This window comes from Chionomys nivalis, chromosome 8, assembly GCF_950005125.1.
Source record: "Chionomys nivalis chromosome 8, mChiNiv1.1, whole genome shotgun sequence".
Classification (NCBI taxonomy): Eukaryota; Metazoa; Chordata; class Mammalia; order Rodentia; family Cricetidae; genus Chionomys; species Chionomys nivalis.
Window position 1 is genome coordinate 69,637,379 of NC_080093.1, and position 19,032 is coordinate 69,656,410.

At 51.5% G+C, this 19,032-nt stretch overlaps 2 protein-coding genes across 4 annotated transcripts; both read left to right on the plus strand.

Moving 5' to 3' along the window:
- Positions 1–760: 760 nt before the first annotated feature.
- On the plus strand, positions 761–12,442 carry Tbc1d10b (TBC1 domain family member 10B). The gene is made up of 9 exons (XM_057778312.1): positions 761–1,935; positions 5,142–5,241; positions 5,519–5,626; positions 5,725–5,831; positions 9,721–9,835; positions 9,961–10,026; positions 10,215–10,404; positions 10,704–10,858; positions 10,944–12,442. Exons 1-9 carry the CDS (start codon positions 1,043–1,045, stop codon positions 11,604–11,606), a joined length of 2,397 nt encoding a protein of 798 aa, XP_057634295.1. The 5' UTR covers positions 761–1,042; the 3' UTR covers positions 11,607–12,442.
- A 1,529-nt stretch (positions 12,443–13,971) lies between these two features.
- Positions 13,972–16,289, plus strand: Cd2bp2 (CD2 cytoplasmic tail binding protein 2). Of its 3 annotated transcripts, none has more exons than XM_057779878.1 (7): positions 13,972–14,092; positions 14,571–14,663; positions 14,847–14,982; positions 15,098–15,255; positions 15,358–15,793; positions 15,869–15,975; positions 16,050–16,289. In XM_057779878.1, exons 2-7 carry the CDS (start codon positions 14,586–14,588, stop codon positions 16,158–16,160), a joined length of 1,026 nt encoding a protein of 341 aa, XP_057635861.1. In that variant the 5' UTR covers positions 13,972–14,092; positions 14,571–14,585; the 3' UTR covers positions 16,161–16,289. The 3 variants fall into 3 exon arrangements, with proteins under 3 accessions (XP_057635861.1, XP_057635860.1, XP_057635862.1); XM_057779877.1 differs by having other exon boundaries at positions 14,020–14,106; XM_057779879.1 differs by lacking the exon at positions 13,972–14,092 and adding an exon at positions 14,152–14,293.
- The last annotated feature ends 2,743 nt before the right edge of the window (positions 16,290–19,032 follow it).

The window sequence follows — 19,032 nt, forward strand, 5'->3', positions numbered from 1 at the left end:
ACTCTTATTGGCTAGGAGCCGCAGCGATGATGCTCCAGGCTCCTTCTCAGAGATGTCCCCAGCTGTCACCTCCTCTCGCGCTTGTCTCTGGTTGTCACTGACTATTCTTGCTCTGGCACCGCCTGCTGGCAGCACCTTGCCCCTCGAAGCTACCATTTGCTGATCTTCCCACCCTTCTGCAAAATGAAGAAAGACAGTCATTGGCTGATAAGTTAAGCACAAGTTCAGCCCTCCTCTCTCTAGGTGTTATTCCTTCCTGACCATCTCAGGAAGTCGAAGAATTCTTCAGCTCTTCCTATTGACTGTTGATGCTGTCAGCACATGAATAGACATGGCTGTAGGTCAAGTTGACCGTCCGGCCCTATTTTCATTGGTTCCCTTTTCTCCGTTTCTATTGGCTAAGAGGTCCTAGGCCCTACCTCTTACTGCCCAGCCCCAGCCTCATTCCCCGCCCTTCCGCGATCACTCACACTTCAGCAGTGTTCATTGGCCAGGAGGCCCAGGGTCCCTTTTTCCTATTGCCTATTTTCTTCGTCCTGCCTCCGCCTTCTTCATTTCCTCTTTCTAGACTACCCACCCTCTTCCCGCCTCCAACCCCACCCACCCTCCCAGCGATTGGCAGGAACCCAGTTTTCTCTCTCCTATTATCTGTCCAGGTCCTCTGGAGGGGGCGGGAGAAAAGAAAAAAGGGGGGCGCGAGAGGGCCTTCCCTCGCGCAGGCGTAGTCCGGCGAGACTCTGGCGCGCCTCGGCGTCTGCGCAGGCGCGTTGTCGGCAGCCGGCCCCTCGCTGGGAGGGGGCGGCGCGAGCGCGCGAGCAGGGTGAGAGGCCGGGAGACCCCGGCGCGAGCGCCCCCGACCCCTGCCCCGCCTGCGCGCGCCGCCCGCCGCCTGCCGCCCGGTCCCGCCCCGCCCCCGGCGCGCGCCGAGCCGCGCCCTTCGCCCTCTCTGCAGCCCGAGCGGGCTGCTCCGGGCGGCCTGAGGGGCGGCGCCTTCTGCGGCCTCCGCGGCGGGGGGGGGGGATGTGAGGGGCGGCCCACGGCCATGGAGACGGGCCCGGCGCCCCTGGTGGCCCCGCCGCGCCGTCACGGCGCCTCCGCTGCCCCTTCGCCTCCGCCCCGAGGCTCCCGGACCGGGCCGGTACTAGTGGTGGCACCGGGACCGCCAGTGACTACGGCCACTTCTGCTCCCGTCGACCTGGTGATCCCCGGGGAGGCTCAGCCCGCCTGGCTTCCAGGGTCGGCACAGACCACGGCCACGACGGCCACGGGCAGCACGCTGGTGGTGCTGACCCTGGAGGCCTCACCCGAAGCCGCGAAGACGCAAGAATCCCCTGCACCGGCGACAGAGGCAGGAGCGGAGACCTCGGTGGCCTTGGCTTCGGGAGCAGACGCTCCGAAGACGGAAGAGGCTCGAGCCTCGCCCGTCCCAGGACCAGGGACCCCAATTCGGACCCCTTCCAGAACGGCGCCTGGAGCCCTGACTGCCAAACCCCCGCTTGCCCCCAAGCCGGGAACCACAGTGGCTTCAGGAGTGACTGCACCGGGTGGAGCAGGACAGGTGACAGGTGGACATGGGGCTGCTACATCAGCATCCGCAGGACCGGCGCCCGAGGACCCCTCGGGGCCTGTCCCAGGTCCTCCCGGGACGGGTGAGGCTCCGGTGGCTGTGGTGACGGTGACCCCAGCTCCGGAGCCTGTTGAAAACTTTCAAGACCTGGGCTCCACGTCCAGCCTCGGACCTGGCATCTCTGGGCCTCGAGGGCAGGCCCCGGACTCCCTGAGCTACTTGGATTCCGTGAGCCTCATGTCCGGGACCTTGGAGTCCTTGGCGGATGATGTGAGCTCCGCGGGTTCAGACTCGGAGATAAATGGGCTGGCCCTGCGCAAGACGGACAAGTATGGTTTCCTTGGGGGCAGCCAGTACTCGGGCAGCCTGTGAGTACACGGTGGGCACTCCGTGGGGCTGCCAGTGAAAACTGGGGTGGGGGGAAGGGGAAGTGATGCCCCTGGCCAGGCCCGCCCCAGAGAGTCATTAGCAGGAGCTGTAGTGCCCAGAGCATCCTGGTGTGTCTGTGACTTCAGAGTCCAGGATGAAGACAGTCACCTATGTGGGTTTAAGTCTAGACCTTGCCTAGGCCTGTGTCCTTGAGCTAGTGGCGTCCCTGTCCCTGTGCCTCGGTTTCCCCTGTGAACTGAAGGGTTGAGCGAGATGATACCTGCTAAGCAGCGAAGCTGCTCGCTGCTTGGTATGAAACCATTACTAAAAGGTCAGGTACTCTGGAAGATTGGTTGGACCAGGGTTCTGTTAGAGATCTCGGGTCCCTGAGGGCAGGAAGGATGCAGGCGCCTTCAGAAAAGCAGCAGGCAGAATGGTGGGGTGAGGAAGTCTGGTTGATGGAGGGGAGGCCCTGAAGGCAGGGCTTCTGGGACAGGGCTGGCTTGTCTTCTCACTGAAGGCAAGGGGTGGGGGTGGCCTCTTCCCCATTTCCTCATCTCCCCTGCCCTAGTCGAGCTTTCCTAGTTCCTTCCAGGGAGGGGCCTGAGTCACTCCTAAGGTGGGGGGTGTGATCGTTCTGCCTTCTTCCTTCCCCCTCTCTGGATCCTACCATTGTTTCTGTGCTCCCTTAACCTGCTGCTGCTGGTCAGTAACCTGGTTAGCTCAGCCCAGAGCATCGCCTGGGGACGCTGGAGCCAGGCCTGTGCTGAGCAGACTCAGTACTTTGAAGGCGCTCATCTGGAGGGAATGCCTAAACTGTTGGTTTCAATACAGTTGCTTGGGTTAAGCCTAGAGACCAGAGGGGTTTGTGAGCACCTGGATGTGAGACTTCTGCTGAAGAGCCTGTCAGTCAGGAAGATGACTGGGAGTAATCTAGGCAGGGCTTATAAGCTAATCAAACTCAGAAAACTTGATTGGGCACCGACATTCACAGTTGGAACTCTGACTGAAGTTTGATGCTGATCCTTTCTCCTGCACTCTTTTCAGCTCATAAGAAACAAAACTAGCACACTTGAGTTGCCTCCCTCAAATAGCATGGATCTGTATGAGTAGTGGACATTGCTCAGTACTAGTCTGAGGAACTTGGGTCAAATTCAGTTTTAGAATATTGCTCCTATGTCAGGCACTGTGCTGGGTGCTATTTCTCTTTTTGTAACTTTGTCACTTTAGAGTCTTCCATGCCAGAGGAATTACCTCTGTGGCAAGGCTGATTGTAATACATTAGCATGAACACTTTCTCATACAGGGTAAAGTCCAAGCTCTTCAGCCTTCACACTGGCACCGTACTGCCCAGCCATGCCAGCCACTTTGGTCTCAGCGCCAATCTGCCAGGCTCTGTACTAAATTAGTAGTGGATTATTCAGGCCTCTCCACCTGCCAGGGACGCCCTTCTTCCCCTTCTCTTCCTCCTCCTTTTTCTTCGCTCCTTCTGGTACACTTCCGATGGCCTTTCCTCCAGGAAGCCTTCCCCTGACCTGCTGTGCTCATAATACTAACGCTTTGTGAGTTTTTATCATTGCATTTCTCGTGTCAGAGTGGACGTGGCTCCCCTTTCTGTTTTGGTTTGATCAGTTTTTATGTATGTAGTGTTTCACCTGCATGTGTGTCTGCGTACAGCATGCATCATGTGCTTGTAGTGCCCAGGGAGACACAGAGCTTCAGGTCCTCTGAACTATGTTTTTTTTTTTAAATATTTATTTATTATGTATACAATATTCTGTCTGCAGGCCAGAAGAGGTCACCAGACCTCATTATAGATGGTTGTGAGCCACCATGTGGTTGCTGGGATTTGAACTCGGGACCTTTGGAAGAACAGGCAATGCTCTTAACCACTGAGCCATCTCTCCAGCCCCTGAACTATGTTTTTTGCAGACCTTCCTTAGCTGCCATGTGGGTGCTGGGAACTGGACCCTGGTTCTCTGCAAGAACATCCAGTTTCTTAGAGCTGAGCCATCTCTTCAGCCCTTCCTCCGTTTGTAAGCTGCAGTGTTCCTAAGGGCAGGAAGGCACCTTCATCTTTCCACCTCTGAGAGTGGAACTGATTTAGTGTGTCTCTGTTTAGGGAGCGTCTAGCTCAAAATAAATCAATACACAAGAAGCTCTTATTTAACAGTCTTTTTATGCTCTTTTTTTGTTGTTTTGTTTTTCGAGACAGGGTTTCTCTGTGTAACAGCTCTGGCTGTCCTGAAACTCTCTTGGTAGCAGCTTCGAACTCACAGAGACCCTACCTGCCTCTGTCTCCCAAGTGCTGGGATTAAAAGACCTGCACCACCAACGCCTAACTTTGCATTTTTCTTATTAGTTCTCATAACTGTAGATAGTGGCATCCCGTTTATAGCTGAGGACGACCCCCAGGTTACACACGTCAGGACTTCCAGCTCTAAGAGACAGAAGTGGGTTTTGACTTAGTCTGTGGAATTTCTAAGACTATTCTTGCACTTCCATTCCATTCTCCCGGAACTGGTTCCTGTAAGTAGCCAACCATTGCCAGACAGATGGGGGCACCTTGAACATGGAGCTGACAGAACAGTACCAGGGCAAGAGAGTTCATTTGCTTGGGAATCTGGGGAGGTTGTAAAGAGGAGAGGAAGCCACGGATGGTCTAAGAAATCTCGTAAGGTCATTACGAATGCTGACTGAGCCCCCTGCTATAGCACCTTACAGGTCCTTTCAGGTAGATACTGTTATTTTCTCTACCTTACAAATGAGGAAATTGAGGCTTAGGAAAATTAAGTGACTTTCTCAAGGTCACACAATGAATAAATGGTAAAACTAGGACTTAGATCCAGATTTAATACAAAAATGTGGCTTAAATTTAAATACCATTATTTTTGCAATGCTAGGACTGAATTTAGGGCCTTTGACATGCAAGATAAGCACAGTACCACTGAGCTGCGTCACTAGCCAGAATGTATCTTCAGTATTACCAAAATTGGATGTGTCAGAAGTGGGATTTAAATTCTGTGTGTAAAGATCTAGTAGAGAAGGAAGCCCTTAAAGTGTGGTGGACAAGGCTTTGGATGGCCAACTATTCAGGCATTTGGATGACACAATTTCTAGTTTCTCAGTTGAGCCTGAGGCAGCTGGCTGGCTCAGTTTCCCCAGTAGCCCACTGACGTCTTCCATACTTACCCTGACTCTGCAGAGAGAGCTCTATTCCTGTGGATGTGGCTCGGCAGCGGGAGCTCAAATGGCTGGAAATGTTCAATAACTGGGATAAGTGGCTGTCACGGCGTTTCCAGAAGGTTTGAGGGCTGTGTGGTGGGTTGGACAATGTGCAAGGGTGGGGGAGGGGCAATGCTGATGGAAAGCCCAGGAAACTAATAATATCTGCCCTCCTAACACATTGAAGATCAGTGGTGCTGAGCCTTGGGAGGAGCTTTAAACTGTAGCCAGGCCAGGTCCAGCTTTGTCACAGCTGGCACGTGGGAGGAATGTCTCTGGGAGCCTGATGGCTAGTGGGGAAAGCTTGGAGAATGTTCCAGCCCTGAAGCTGTCATCCCTGATGCTACTCTGCCTTAGGTAAAACTGCGCTGCCGGAAAGGGATCCCCTCTTCTCTCAGAGCCAAGGCCTGGCAGTACCTGTCTAATAGCAAGGAACTCCTGGAGCAGAACCCGGGCAAGTTTGAGGTTTGTGCAACTCTGAGGTCTGGGGACACATGGCACTGTCTTTGCAGGAGAACTTAGTTCTCCTGGATCCTGAGGTAACCCCTGCTGTCCCATTGTAGGAGCTGGAACGGGCCCCTGGGGACCCCAAGTGGCTGGATGTGATTGAGAAGGACTTACATCGCCAGTTCCCTTTCCATGAAATGTTTGCTGCTCGAGGAGGGCATGGGTAAGAGCTAACTATGTGGGTCAGTAAGCAGACATCTGTGGAAGGTTCTGGGTAGATACAAGGCTTGGTCCAAGCAATTCTTGCTCTCTAGGGCTCTTAGAAGAGTGATTGACAATCGGTTGAATATCAAGTAGTGATAAAAGAAGTGTCTGATGAGGGAGAGTCTAATGGGGTCTTTGTGTAGCACATCAAGGACTATTGAGATTCTATTTGTGCTGGGTTTTGAAAGATAGGTAGGGCTAGGGCAGGGTTTTCCTTCATAGGAACATCTATAAGCAGTGTCTGGATAGTGGGGTTCTGTAGTGCTGAATCTGGAAGTTTGGGCTAGCTCACTAAAAGCCAAGGCACTTGGATTTTTGTTCTGTAGGTTAAGTTTCGTCAAGATGAAATATAGGTACCACTCCTTATTAGTACACAAGCTGACCTTTCTGCTGTGTTGGAGCTCATACCTAGGGCCTCTCACACGTTAGGCAAGTGTTCTACCACCGAGCTGCGTTCTCAGTCCTAGATGAACATTTTCCTTTATGTAATATAAAAAACAGTATTATATATTTATTTGTTTTTTCTTTGAGATAGGGTCTGACTATATAGTTCATATTGGCTTCAAAAATCAGATCTATCTATCTCTGCCACCCAAATGCTGGGATTATAGATAGGTATGTACTGCCATGTCTCGCTTAAATAAATAATCATCGTTTAACAAATAATAATTGAGTACTACTCTGTCAGGCACTATTCCATTCACAGATGGCTGCAATGACCCCGAACCCCCAAACTGTCTTTCTGTGGGAATAGGCAGTCCCAGATGAAGGAAAATATGTTGTACGTGAGGTAGTGGAGAGGACTTTAGCACACTAAAGGAGAATGGAGAGTGTGGGGACAGAAGGTATGACAGACATGCTACCTACTAGTTAAGACCAGAGAGGTGCGGGGAAAGAGGGTTTGGGTTATGTCAGAAGTTTTAGGGTCAGGCTTGATAGCTCATGCGTATAGTCTCAGGTGGACTTTTGTGGGTTGGGGTGGGGGTTGTCATAAAAATCAATACTTAGGAACCTGCGGCAGGAGGATTGTCATGACTTTAAGGTCAGCCTAACATACATCTTGAGTTCCAGGACAGTTTGACTAGAGTAAGACTGTAGCAAAGTAGGAGGGGGGTTGTTTTTTTGTTCATTTGTTTGTTTGTTTTTGAGACAGGGTTTCTCTGTAGCTTTGGTGCCCGTCCTAGACGGTCCTAGAACTAGCTCTTGTAGACCAGGCTGGCCTTGAACTCACAAAGGTCTGCCTGCCTCTGCTTCCTGGAGTGCTGGGATGAGCCACCACTGCTGGGCTAGGAGGGGCCTGCTTATTGGACATCCAGGGAATGTAGGCAGGTTGGGTACCCACTATATTATAAGTCTGGATTTCAGGAAAAGAGTTTATATTGGGAATAAATTAGGGATTGAAAGTGTGCTTATGGAAGGATTAGACTCACCAGGGGACTCGATGTGATCACAAAGCTGCAAGTATAGCTCAAAAGGAAGGTGTGACCTAGTGTGGTGGTGCACACTTTTATTTTATTCCAGTACTGGGTAGGCAGCGGCAGGTGAATCCCTGTGAGTTTTAGACCAGCCAGGCATGCATAGTGAAACCTGTCTCAAAAAAAAAAAAAAAAAAAAGCTAAACAAGCAAGACTGAAGTACCAATGTGTTGGTGTTGAGAATAAGACAATGTAAAAATTACAGAGAGGGCACTTAGGACTCGAAGCTGTAGAGAGAAGAGGAGAGCCTCACTTTTAAAGCCACGTGAAAAATAGCCTCGAGAATCCACTTCAGGAAATGGTGCTGAGGGATGAGTAAATCCAATTCTGAGAACTAACTTGGATGTAACACTATGTAAGTCAAGCCGGGAGATGGTGGCGCACGTCTTTAATCCCAGCACTTGGGAGGCAGAGGCAGGCGGATCTCTGTGAGTTCGAGACCAGCCTGGTCTACAGAGCTAGTTCCAGGACAGGCTCCAAAGCCACAGAGAAACCCTGCCTTGAAAAACCAAAAAAAAAAAAACCAAAAAAAACAAAAAAAAAAAACACTATGTATGTCAGTAGTGACTTTTTTTGAGACAGTCTTGCAGTTCTGAAAATCTTCCTGCCTTAGCCTCTCACGTCCTGGGGTTAAAGGTGTGAGCCACTACAGCAGCCTTATTAATGATCTGATGAAGGCAGTTTTGTGGGGAGCAGTAGGCAAGTGCCTGCCAAAAGTGTAGGAGGAAGAGCACAGGAGACAGTGAGTGTGTTTTCTAGAGCAACCTGGCTGACGAAGTAAGGAAAGAAAGAGTTTGTTCTTTGGAGAGGAGAGTAGGATTAAGGGACACAACAAGTGAGAGCCGGTGAGGTGGCTCACAAGCCTGACAACCTCAGTGAGTAAAAATAAGAAGAGACAGCAGGCCTGGACATGTAGCTCAGTGCTAGAGTGCTTGCTTGCCTAGCATGCACAAGGCACTGGGTTCAAACCTAGCACTGCAAAAGAAATAAAGACTTAAAAAACAGATTATTACTAGGCTGATTTAATGATTTAATAGACAGAAAAACAGATGAAGCAGAAAAGATGGCACACTAATAGCTGAAAGAAAGGCTGGGATCTAATCATAGGCAGAGGGGTGGATATGGTCGAGGATACATTTTTGTGTGCCTGGTACCAGAGGATGTCAGAAGAGGTGCGGGACCATCTGGAACTGGAGTTACAGATGGTCGTGAGTCACCATGTATGTGGGTACTGGGAGCTGAACTTGGGTCCTTTGCAAGAGCAAAAAGTGCTCTTAACTACTGAGCCGTCTCTCCAGCCCCCAGTATTTTGTTAGTGTTAGTTCAATATGGGCTACTTTTATTACGTAAAATAATCAGCATTGTCAAATATGTTATTTCGTTTGTATTTTGAGAATTAAATACCAAAATAAGTAAATAGGGGTGGGACACAGCTCATTCAGTAGAATGCTTGTCTAGCATGCATGGTTTTGAGTGACTCTCAGCCCCACAGGAAACAAGTGTGATGGTGCACACCTTTAATCCTGGTACTAGAGAGAGGGCGGTAGGACGATCAGAAATTCGGGATCAGGTTAGAACAAGGGCTACATGAAACCCCACCTCAAATTTTTAAAGTAATAGTGATGTGGTTGCAGATAAGATACAAATGGTCACATATGAATGACTGGATTTGGGGTCGTGCTAATGTAAGCAGTATTAGCAGTATGACTGGAAGCAGGGAGATCTGAAAGGTTAGTAGATATTTTGGGACAAGAGATAGAGGTCAGAGAAGGAATTGGCTGTGGAGCGGGGAAAGAACAGGTGTCCATGAAGTTCGTGATACGGTATGGCTCAGACTTGGTGGCTACCCTTTGAGAAGCTGTTTTGGAGTAGATGGAAATACCAGATATGAAGGAACTCAGCAAAGAAAAGAAGGATAGGACACAGATCTGGTTCAGTGTAGAGATAAGAGTAAGAAGTGGGGTACAGCTGGTTTCCTGGCCTTCAAGAACCAGGACTACTAGATATGCTAAGAGGTCTGATAAAATCCAGTGAAACAGATAACCTCTTGATTGACTGTCCTGGGTTTAAACACACTTGCTTCCAGAGAAGGGCTAATATCGTGGTTATTGATAAGTTCCTGGAGAAAATGACCATGATTGCTTTGGGGGTGGTTGTAGGTCAAGGAGGAAATGGTAGGAAGTTTATGGGGTATGCAGCCAAGGATGAAAGGCTAGGGCCTAGAATGCTTTGCTGAGCCTCTGGTACGCAGGTCTGGGAAGGTAGATGGCTACGTGGTAGTAAAGATCTGAGATTAGCTTGGAACTTGTAGAAGAGTTCTGGTCCAGGGGCAGGGGCAGGTTTGATGATTGCCATCTTCTGCACTCCCCTTAGGCAACAGGACCTGTACCGAATCCTGAAGGCCTATACCATCTACAGGCCTGACGAGGGCTACTGTCAGGCCCAGGCCCCAGTGGCTGCTGTACTACTCATGCACATGCCTGCGGAGGTCAGCATATGTGGACCTGGTTGGGGTGGGGGTGAGAAGATCTTGGCATACCATGGTGATGGGAGAGCTGCCTACTCCCTGCTTCTCAGGCTCCATCCCTGCCTCCTTGTTCTTGCCCTTCTTAGCAAGCCTTTTGGTGCCTGGTACAGATCTGCGACAAGTACCTCCCAGGTTACTACAGTGCAGGGCTGGTGAGTCTCTGGAAGCTGGGTGCCCTGGGGCTGAGACCTTCCCCAAGGCTGCCATAGGTCCTTGCCTTGCCTCATTTGTCCTTCTGTTCCTCTACCACAGAGGTTAAGACACCCTCTTAGGTTTGATTGTACCGAGGGGAACATAGCAAGCCAGACCCATTTCTCATGGCTCTTCCCACCACTTCTAGGAGGCCATTCAATTGGATGGAGAGATCTTTTTTGCGCTCCTGCGCCGTGCTTCCCCACTGGCACATCGGCACCTTCGGCGGCAGCGCATTGACCCTGTGCTCTACATGACAGAATGGTTCATGTGCATCTTTGCTCGCACCCTCCCGTGGGCTTCAGTGCTGCGTGTCTGGGACATGTTTTTCTGTGAAGGTATTTCAGTGGCTGCCTGGGCTTGGGGGCTAGGATTTGTCACATTACTGGTGGCCCATGGACAAAAGTATTTTTGGGCCTAGGCTTTATAATAAGCAATCTGCAAACAGGGAAAACAGGACCCATCTTGATTCAAGCCACGAACCTAGAGTCTGTTTGCCCTCTAAGAAACCTGCAACCTATAGCAACTTTCTTCACCTATAAGGTGGGCAGTTAACAGCAACAGGGGCTGTCTTTCCTATATGAGAAAGGCTAAGATCCTGGACCTGATCTCTTTGTGCCCCTCTCTGACCCTGTAGGCGTTAAGATCATCTTCCGAGTGGCTCTTGTCTTGCTGCGACACACATTGGGTTCTGTGGAAAAGCTGCGCTCCTGTCAAGGCATGTATGAAACCATGGAGCAGCTTCGAAACCTGCCACCACAGTGTATGCAGGAGGACTTCCTGGTGCATGAGGTAGGCCTTGAGCCTCAGCACACCTTGGTCTCTTCAGCCCATATCCAAACCCATCTATACTCTGGCTCCCGTGTCTTCTGTCTAGGTAACCAACCTCCCAGTGACAGAAGCATTGATTGAGCGGGAGAATGCAACCCAGCTGAAGAAGTGGCGGGAAACGAGGGGAGAGCTGCAGTATCGGCCCTCACGGCGACTACATGGCTCCCGAGCTATCCATGAGGAGCGCAGGCGGCAGCAGCCACCCCTGGGCCCTTCCTCCAGCCTCCTCAGCCTCCCTAGTCTTAAGAGCAGAGGCTCCCGGGCAGCTGGAGGGGCTCCTTCCCCACCACCTCCTGTCCGCAGGGCTAGCGCTGGCCCTGTTCCTGGGGCTGTCGTCACTGCTGAGGGACTACATCCATCCCTTCCTTCACCTACCGGCAACAGCACCCCACTAGGCACCAGTAAGGAGACCCGGCGGCAGGAGAAAGAGCGGCAGAAACAGGAGAAAGAACGGCAGAAACAGGAGAAAGAACGGCAGAAACAGGAGAAGGAGCGAGAGAAGGAGCAGCAAAGACAGGAAAAAGAGCGGCAAAAATGGGAAAAGGAACAAGAGAAGGAACAGCAGAAGCAGGAGAAGGAGCGGCAGAAACAGGAGAAGAAAGGCCAAGGCCGGAAACTTTCCTTGCGTCAAAAGGCAGATGGGCCTCCAGCACCCCATGATGGTGGGGACAGGTCAGCAGCCGAAGCCCGGCAGGATGCTTACTTCTGACCTCTTGCTGGGTCTGGATGACATGGCCCTCTTCCTTTTTCCTCAGTCAAGAGCAGACCTAGCAGGGGTGTTCTCCCAGCTCCCTTGGCAGGCTCTTCCTTTTTCTGAGGAAAGTGGCTTGATTCCCTTGACTCCTTGCCAGCTGCTGATCCCTACATGGCCAGGACAGCCACAGTGCATGGGACAGTTATATTTCCTAGGGTAGCAGTGACCAAGTCTGGAGACTCTTTCGTCCAGTTAGGCCCAGCTTGGGTCTCTGTCACTCCTACGGACTCCTTCTGGGGCACTGTCTGAATTTGCCTTCTGCCACCACAGGGTGACTCTGGCAATGACAGTTAGCAGTTGCAGATTCTTACACTCCAGCGGCTTCCCTTAGATGGTGGAGCTAGGTTCCTTTTCCTGTTTTGGGGCCCTGCCTGTCACCCCACTGGGGGCCAAGGCTATTTTTTCTCTCCTGGATATCTTTGTGTTGTAATTATGTACAGAAGGTCAGGTTGGCCTGGGGTGGGGTGCTCTGACCTGTGTTCCACAGTGCTCCTGTACCCCAGTTTATTTAAGGGGACATGCAGTTGTCCTCCATTTCCTTCCCACCTGTGTCCTGCGCTCCCTCTTAACCCACTTGCTTTGTATGCTCAAGCCTCTCTGCTGCCTCATTAGGAAGCCTGTCTTTCACTTTGTTCCTTTCCAGCCTCAAGCCCCTCTCTGAGTAAGGGTCTTCCCTTGAGTACAGGGGGTGGAACCCAATGTTTACATTCTCTTCTGTCTTGGTCCCCATCCCAGTGGCGGTTTTGTGGCGCTTTGAGGAACCGGAAAAAGAACCTGCTGTTATACCTGGATCTGTCTCCTGCCTTGTTATTTAAAGAGGTCTTTGGGGTAAGGGGAAGGAGCCAGGAAGAAAGTCTGAGTCTCCGTAGGTGCATTCTGACCTTAGCAGGTACATCTAGACTACCCAAGCATAGCGGTCCAGTTCCTGCCTCAGCTTTGCTTGGGATCTGCTGCCTCCACTATCACTGGCTTCCTAGGGCCCTCTGCACAGCTCAGAGCACTGAGATCTCCTTTCCAACATGCTTGTGCACTCCTGGAAGCTGAAGGAGGGCTACGGGGGCTGCAAAGCCAGTCTTCAGGTTCTTGGTCAGCAGCTTGGTGCACTTCCTGGTACTGGGCTTCTAGGGTGGACTAGCTGTCTTCAGTTCATCTCTGCAGGTGCACACAACCAATCGTCCAGTTCTTGTAGTGTCATCGGCCGCCCCAGATTCTACCCAGGGGTCAGGATAGTAAAGGGATGGGGTCCTCTGGTCCTAAAGTGGAGCTCCTCATGGCAGGCAGTTCTCAGCAGGATGAGGCTCAGGGGTGTGTGGTCTCTGGGTTGAAGAGGAAGTTCCCTCCGGGATGAAACAGTGCCAAGAGCTGGTGTTTCAGGATCCTTTCTGTGTAGCAAGATGCCCTCCTGGTCTAGGACCTGTGTTCTGTGTCCATGGAAGAAACTGAGGACACACTTCCAAAAAATTTTCGTCGTGATTCAGAATGGAGAAAATCCTGCAGGGGAAAGGTGTGGTCCATCTGGCCGCCCTCATTCAGCTACTGCAGGATCACCTGAGCTATCTAGCCTGGGGGTGGAGGTGTTCCCAAGAGCTCCAGATCTAGACCAGCTATGGAGATTTCACCTGGCCCCACCTCTGCAGGAGCCGGCTTCCAGCACCTCGGCAGTTTGCTAAGGGGCGGAGTAGACTTCACTTGCTAACTGGTTCAAGAACTTTTCTGTGTGAACCAGAGAGCAGGGCGCTATGGACTTCTGCCTGGATACTGGGCGCCGATGTCAGTGCCACTTCCTGTTATGGTGTTCCACTGCAAAAACTAGGAACTGAGTAGGGAAGACATGGGGCAAATGACTCCCAGGGCCCTAAAAGCTAGGTTTGAAAAGTGCCGAAGTGCTGACAATCAGAAATAGGACTCAGGAAGAAAAGCAAGGGTTTTTGTTTGTTTGTTCGTTGTTTTTAAGAGACGGTCTCACGTATCACCGATTGGCCTTAATCTGGCCAATCTGGGACTGTCAAGTTTGGAACGCAGGGTTTCTATTGAATGCTGTTGGGCGCAAAGAACCCTATCTATAAAGTCAAACTGGAACCCACAACCTCCGCTCGGCTTTGTCCCTCCATCCAGGTCTTGGGCACCTCTTTAAGCAGACAGAGCGCCACGTCCTCAGCAGAACCTCCATTGTAGAGGAATAATAAACACTTCCCGCCATCCTCAAGCGGGCGAGGCAGGTACGGGAGTTCACGTGAGCCTACGTCACATCCTGCGAAGACTGCTTTAGCTAATGGTATACTTCCGCCAGTACCGACAGTCTTTAGGCGAGGAGTGAAACCACTTCCGGCCCTCATGGCGCCCTCCAGAGTCTCCTTCCGGGTGATGGAGGCGAGTGGCCCGGATGTAATACTGGCGAAGGCATCTTTCCTTTTCTTCCCTGCCTGGCTCTGGGTTCCTAGGTGAGCGCCGGCCGGTAAGAGTACTGTTCGGATACCTGCGGATTTGCTTCCTCTCTAACTTGTACGCCGAATGTGACGTGGTCGAGCTGGTCGCTGCGTGGAGTTGGGGGTTCGAAGCAACTAGGGCACCAGCTCTTGGGTCCGACCGGCCTCTGAGTGCACTCGGGTGGGAGAGCTGGTTGAGCTCTGTAGCCCGGACTGGTAGGGAGCGATGACGTACTGGAGCCCTTTCTTTCCTGGGTGGGATACCCACAGGGTCCACGCGGGGGCGGAGGTCCTTCACGTATCCTCCCTTTTCAGCGCCTCCGAGTTGCTAAACCAGTTCCGGACGTCCTGCCTGCTGGCTCTTTCTGATGGTTTAGTGATCCTTCCTCTCTCAAGCGGGACCTGGCACTTAGCAAGAAAAATGTGTGAGGTAACTGGGCACTCTCGCCACCGGCTCTCCTCCCCTAATTTCCTTACCCTATCTTTATCCTAGGTCCATCTGTCAGTCATGCCAAAGAGGAAAGTGACTTTTCAAGGAGTAGGAGATGAGGATGATGAAGATGAACTCAGTGTTCCCAAAAAGAAGGTGAGATGACGAGACTCCTGAGGGGAAATAAGAGGGGGGCGTCTGATGGGAGGAACGCTGAGACGCGGAAGAGTTTTCCCCTGTGCACTGGTTTGGAAGGTTTCCTGTTTGGATACAGATCCTAGAATATTTGGGAAACTAGCCAGTCGGTTGCATTTCTCATTTGCTACTTCCTACTCACAGTTGGTGGACCCTGTGGCTGGAGCAGGGGGTCCTGGGAGCCGCTTCAAAGGCAAACACTCTTTAGACAGTGATGAGGAGGATGACGATGATGAAGGCTCCAGCAAGTATGATATCCTGGCCTCAGAGGATGTGGAAGGTGAGCTATTCCCGAAGTTAGCTGTGTTGGGGGGACAGGTCAGAGTGTGGAGGGGGGAGGTGTGCCTGTTTGGTTTTTGCATGCCTAGCATGGGGCCCCCATGTCTTTGGTGCAGGTCAGGAAGCAGCTACTCTCCCTAGTGAGGGGGGTGTGAGGATCACACCCTTCAACCTGCAGGAAGAGATGGAGGAAGGCCACTTTGATGCTGACGGCAACTACTTCCTGAACCAGGACGCGCAGATCCGAGACAGCTGGCTGGACAACATTGACTGGGTGAGGCTCAGGAGCTCTTCTGGCTGAGGCCGTGAAATGCAGGTGGTGGGCCTGGGCCCTGGTGGAAGTTTGCAGGAAATAATAATTATCTTTCACCTACAGGTGAAGATCAAGGAGCGGCCACCTGATAAGCACCAGGTTTCAGACTCAGAGGAGGAAGACGGCATAGAGCAGACTCCAATGAGTGCCCAAGCCCTCCTGGAGGGACTTTTGGAGTTGTTGTTGCCAAGAGAGACAGTGGCTGGGGCACTTAGGCGCCTGGGGGCCCGAGGAGGTGGCAAAGGGGACAGTAAGGGGACTGGACGGCCCAATTCCCCACAGCGCCTAGACCGGCTCTCTGGGTTAGCTGATCAAATGGTGGCTCGCGGCAATCTTGGTGTGTACCAGGAAACAAGGGAACGGTTGGCCATGCGACTGAAGGGGTTGGGATGTCGGACCCAGGGATCCCATGACCCCACACCTCCACCCTCCCTGGACATGTTTGCTGAGGAAGTGACAGAGGGGGAGCTGGAAACCCCAACCCCTACCGATAAAGGAGGTAAGTGTGGAAGGCACAGGAGGGACAGTGTGGGCGGGAGACCGAGCACTTGAGGCCCTGCTACCTTTGTTCTAGACGCAGAGGCCGTGGGAGACGGTCTGATGGACGTGATGTGGGAATACAAGTGGGAGAACACGGGCGATGCTGAGCTGTACGGACCGTTCACCAGTGCCCAGATGCAGGTGAGTCCCTTCCTGCCTTCCTCCCCGTCCCAGCTTCTGCCGCCTTTCTTCAGCTTTGTCCTTTCTTTCTGCAGACCTGGGTGAGTGAGGGCTACTTCCCGGATGGTGTTTATTGCCGGAAGCTGGACCCTCCAGGTGGTCAGTTCTACAATTCCAAGCGCATTGATTTTGATCTCTACACGTGAGCCTGCTAAAGGTCCAGTGTGGCAGCCCCTTCCTTCTTGGACTTGGCAGAGGAAGCGCCAGGATATTGGAGGCTACTTTCCAGCCAGTTTTTCTTTCCCAATAAAAGCCTTGAGTGTGTGTGCATCAGGGCCTGGACTGTGCTGAGAGCCTGGAACCAGGGGTCAGGGTTTCTCCTCAGCTTGAGTGTTCCTCCCAAGAGCCTCTCCTCAGGTGCTTTTCCCCGTGTGTTGGACCAGCTCAGTTTGTTCTCCACCTTCGGTGGCAGTGGTAGGGCCTGTCCGGCATCCTGTGACTTGCCATGTAAAATTCCCTCAGCCACTCTTCTCCCATCTCCCCGCAAGTCCTGCTCTGCTGATCTTTGGCTTTTAGGACTCAGCTTCTCTGGCCTGTCAGCCCTCTTGCTGCTGGGACATGTGGAAGAGTTTGAGACCCTGTTGAGAGTGTACAGGAAGCCTCTTAAACATGGAAGCTCCTCTTCCCTCCCATCCGGTTTTTCTGTCCCTTGCAGTAGTTCCCATGGCTCATAGGTGAAGTGTACACTCAATAGCTTTTCAAAGCTGCTTGGTCCACCATGCAGTATAGAGGCACAGAGAGGGACAGTGACTTCCTGGAGACCACACAGTAAATTAGAGAGCTGGCCCAGACCCAGTGAATTGCTTCCCTGACCGTTCTTGGCATAAAGTTCTTTCTTCCTTGGCCTTTCAGGTCCTGCAATTTCTATTTTCCAGGCTTTCACATCTTTGGCATAGGGCTGGTACCTTGAGGAGACCGGAGTGCTGCGGGAGGCGAGCACGGTCCTAACGCCAGTGCTTCACGCCCGCCGGTGCTGTCCTGGGCCCCCCTCACCTGTGCACCCTGGACATGAGAGGTATCCTGAGAGCCGCAGAGCGTAGGAGCCAGGCTGGGAATGTGGAAAGTAGGGGCTCTGGCTTGGTTGGAGTGCTGGATGCATTAGTTCCTGTTCACTGCCAGCCTAGACCACATTTCCTTGACTTGGAGAAGCCCATTAGTGGTAAGACATCTACTTAACGTTAGTTGTGAGGTGTTGCTGTTAAAGGGTAGACTTCTTTCAGAGATATTTAATAGTGGAAAGTTGATGTCTAGGGTGAGTGAGATCCACTCCGTAGCCTGAGTGAGTTCCTGAGTGTTTGATGAGACGACACCAGGTCCTTCCCTGAGGCGTCCTCCAGGTGCCTCAGGTTTGAGCTACCTTTCTGTGTGCCCTTCACTGATGACATCGAGGAGGGGCAGAATATCGGTCCCCAAGGGTAGCCTCCTCCAGAACCCAGACCCACAGAGGAAAGGGGTCGTGCAGATGTGGTGAAGTTAAGAATTTTTAAAAAATTTTTTGAGATGAGGTCTCATTGTGTATCCTTGGCTGGCCTGGAACTCACAAGAGATCTGCTTGCCTCCAGTCCCGAGTGTTGGGATTAAAGGTGTGAGCCACAGTGCTTAGCAAAATTGAGAATTTTTGAAACTGGGAGATTACCTTTGATTATTGGTGTGGGACCATTGTAATCACTGGGTCCTTATGCTGGAAACGGAACTGAGAGACTCTCAGCAAGAAAGCAGAGGACTCTGTCTGAAAGATGGAAGGGTGCAGATGGCCTGGAGAAACAAGAAAGACAGATGGTTTCTTCCCAGACATGCGCAGCACAGCGGTGGTACCCAGGGAAACTAACTGTGGGCTCGTGACCTCCGGGACTGTAAGATAATAAATCTGTGTGAAGCCACTTGTGTTGTGGTCATTTGAGAGAGCACCAGTAGGAAATGAAAATACACCTACTCTCTGGAGAGCCCCAGCCGCTTTTGAACCCTATTGGTGCTCGCCAGAGTTCTTCGTAGTTCTCCCAGGCAAGCTCTCACCAGGCCCGGCCTCGCTTAGGTTTTGAGATTGGAAACAACATTCAGGGTGATATGACCATGTGCTTTCTCAGCATAAAGCCAGGAATTGTTTGGATGGGGTTTGGTTTTGTTTTTTGAGACAAGGTCTCCCTGTACTCTGGCTGTCCTGGAATTCACAACGTAGACCAGGCTAGTCTTAACTTACAGAGATCCACATGCCTCTGCCTCCCCAATGCTAGGTAAACCACCTCCCTCCCCAGTAATAAAACTGCAATGTAACTTAAAAAATAAATAAATAAATAAATAAATAAATAAATAAATAAAAAACAGGCTGGAGAGTTGCCCAGGCAGTTAAAAGGACCAAGGTTTGATTCTCAGTTCTTACACCTTGGCACACAACTGTCTCTGTTCCAGGGAATGTTGTGATGTCATGCCTTTAGCTTTTGTAGACCAGGCTGGCCTTGAACTCACAGAAATCTGTCTGCCTCTGCCTCCCAAGTGCGCCACCACCACCTGGCATCTTTTTTTTTTTTCTTTAATTAAAACAACTCAGCAGTGTGGCTTTAGCTGGCGACTTCATTGTCTGGCCCTGGTGATCCCTCCAACACCATCTACCTGGATTTGTGGGTGGTTGTGGATAAATGGAACCGTATGGCATGTGATCTCTGTCTTACTTTCTATACCTGTTTTTAGAGTTTATCCATGGTATAGTATGTAACTTTTCCCCCCTTTTTAGAGGGGTAGGATGGGGAGGGGGATAGAGTTTCTCTATGTAACCCAGGCTGGCCTGGAACTCACTATGTAGACCAGGCTGACCTCAGATCTAGAGGTCTGTCTGCTTCTGTCTTGAGTTCTGGGTTTAGAGGCCTGTGCCACCAACAGGACAGCGCAGGGCTCCATTCTTTTGTTGTTTGCTTGTCTTTTGGATGGATAGTATGTTACTATTACGTAGGCTTTCCGTTTTATTTGGGTTTTACTGGTTCTCACTGCCTTTAATTTTTATTTTTGAATGTGATGTAAGAGATG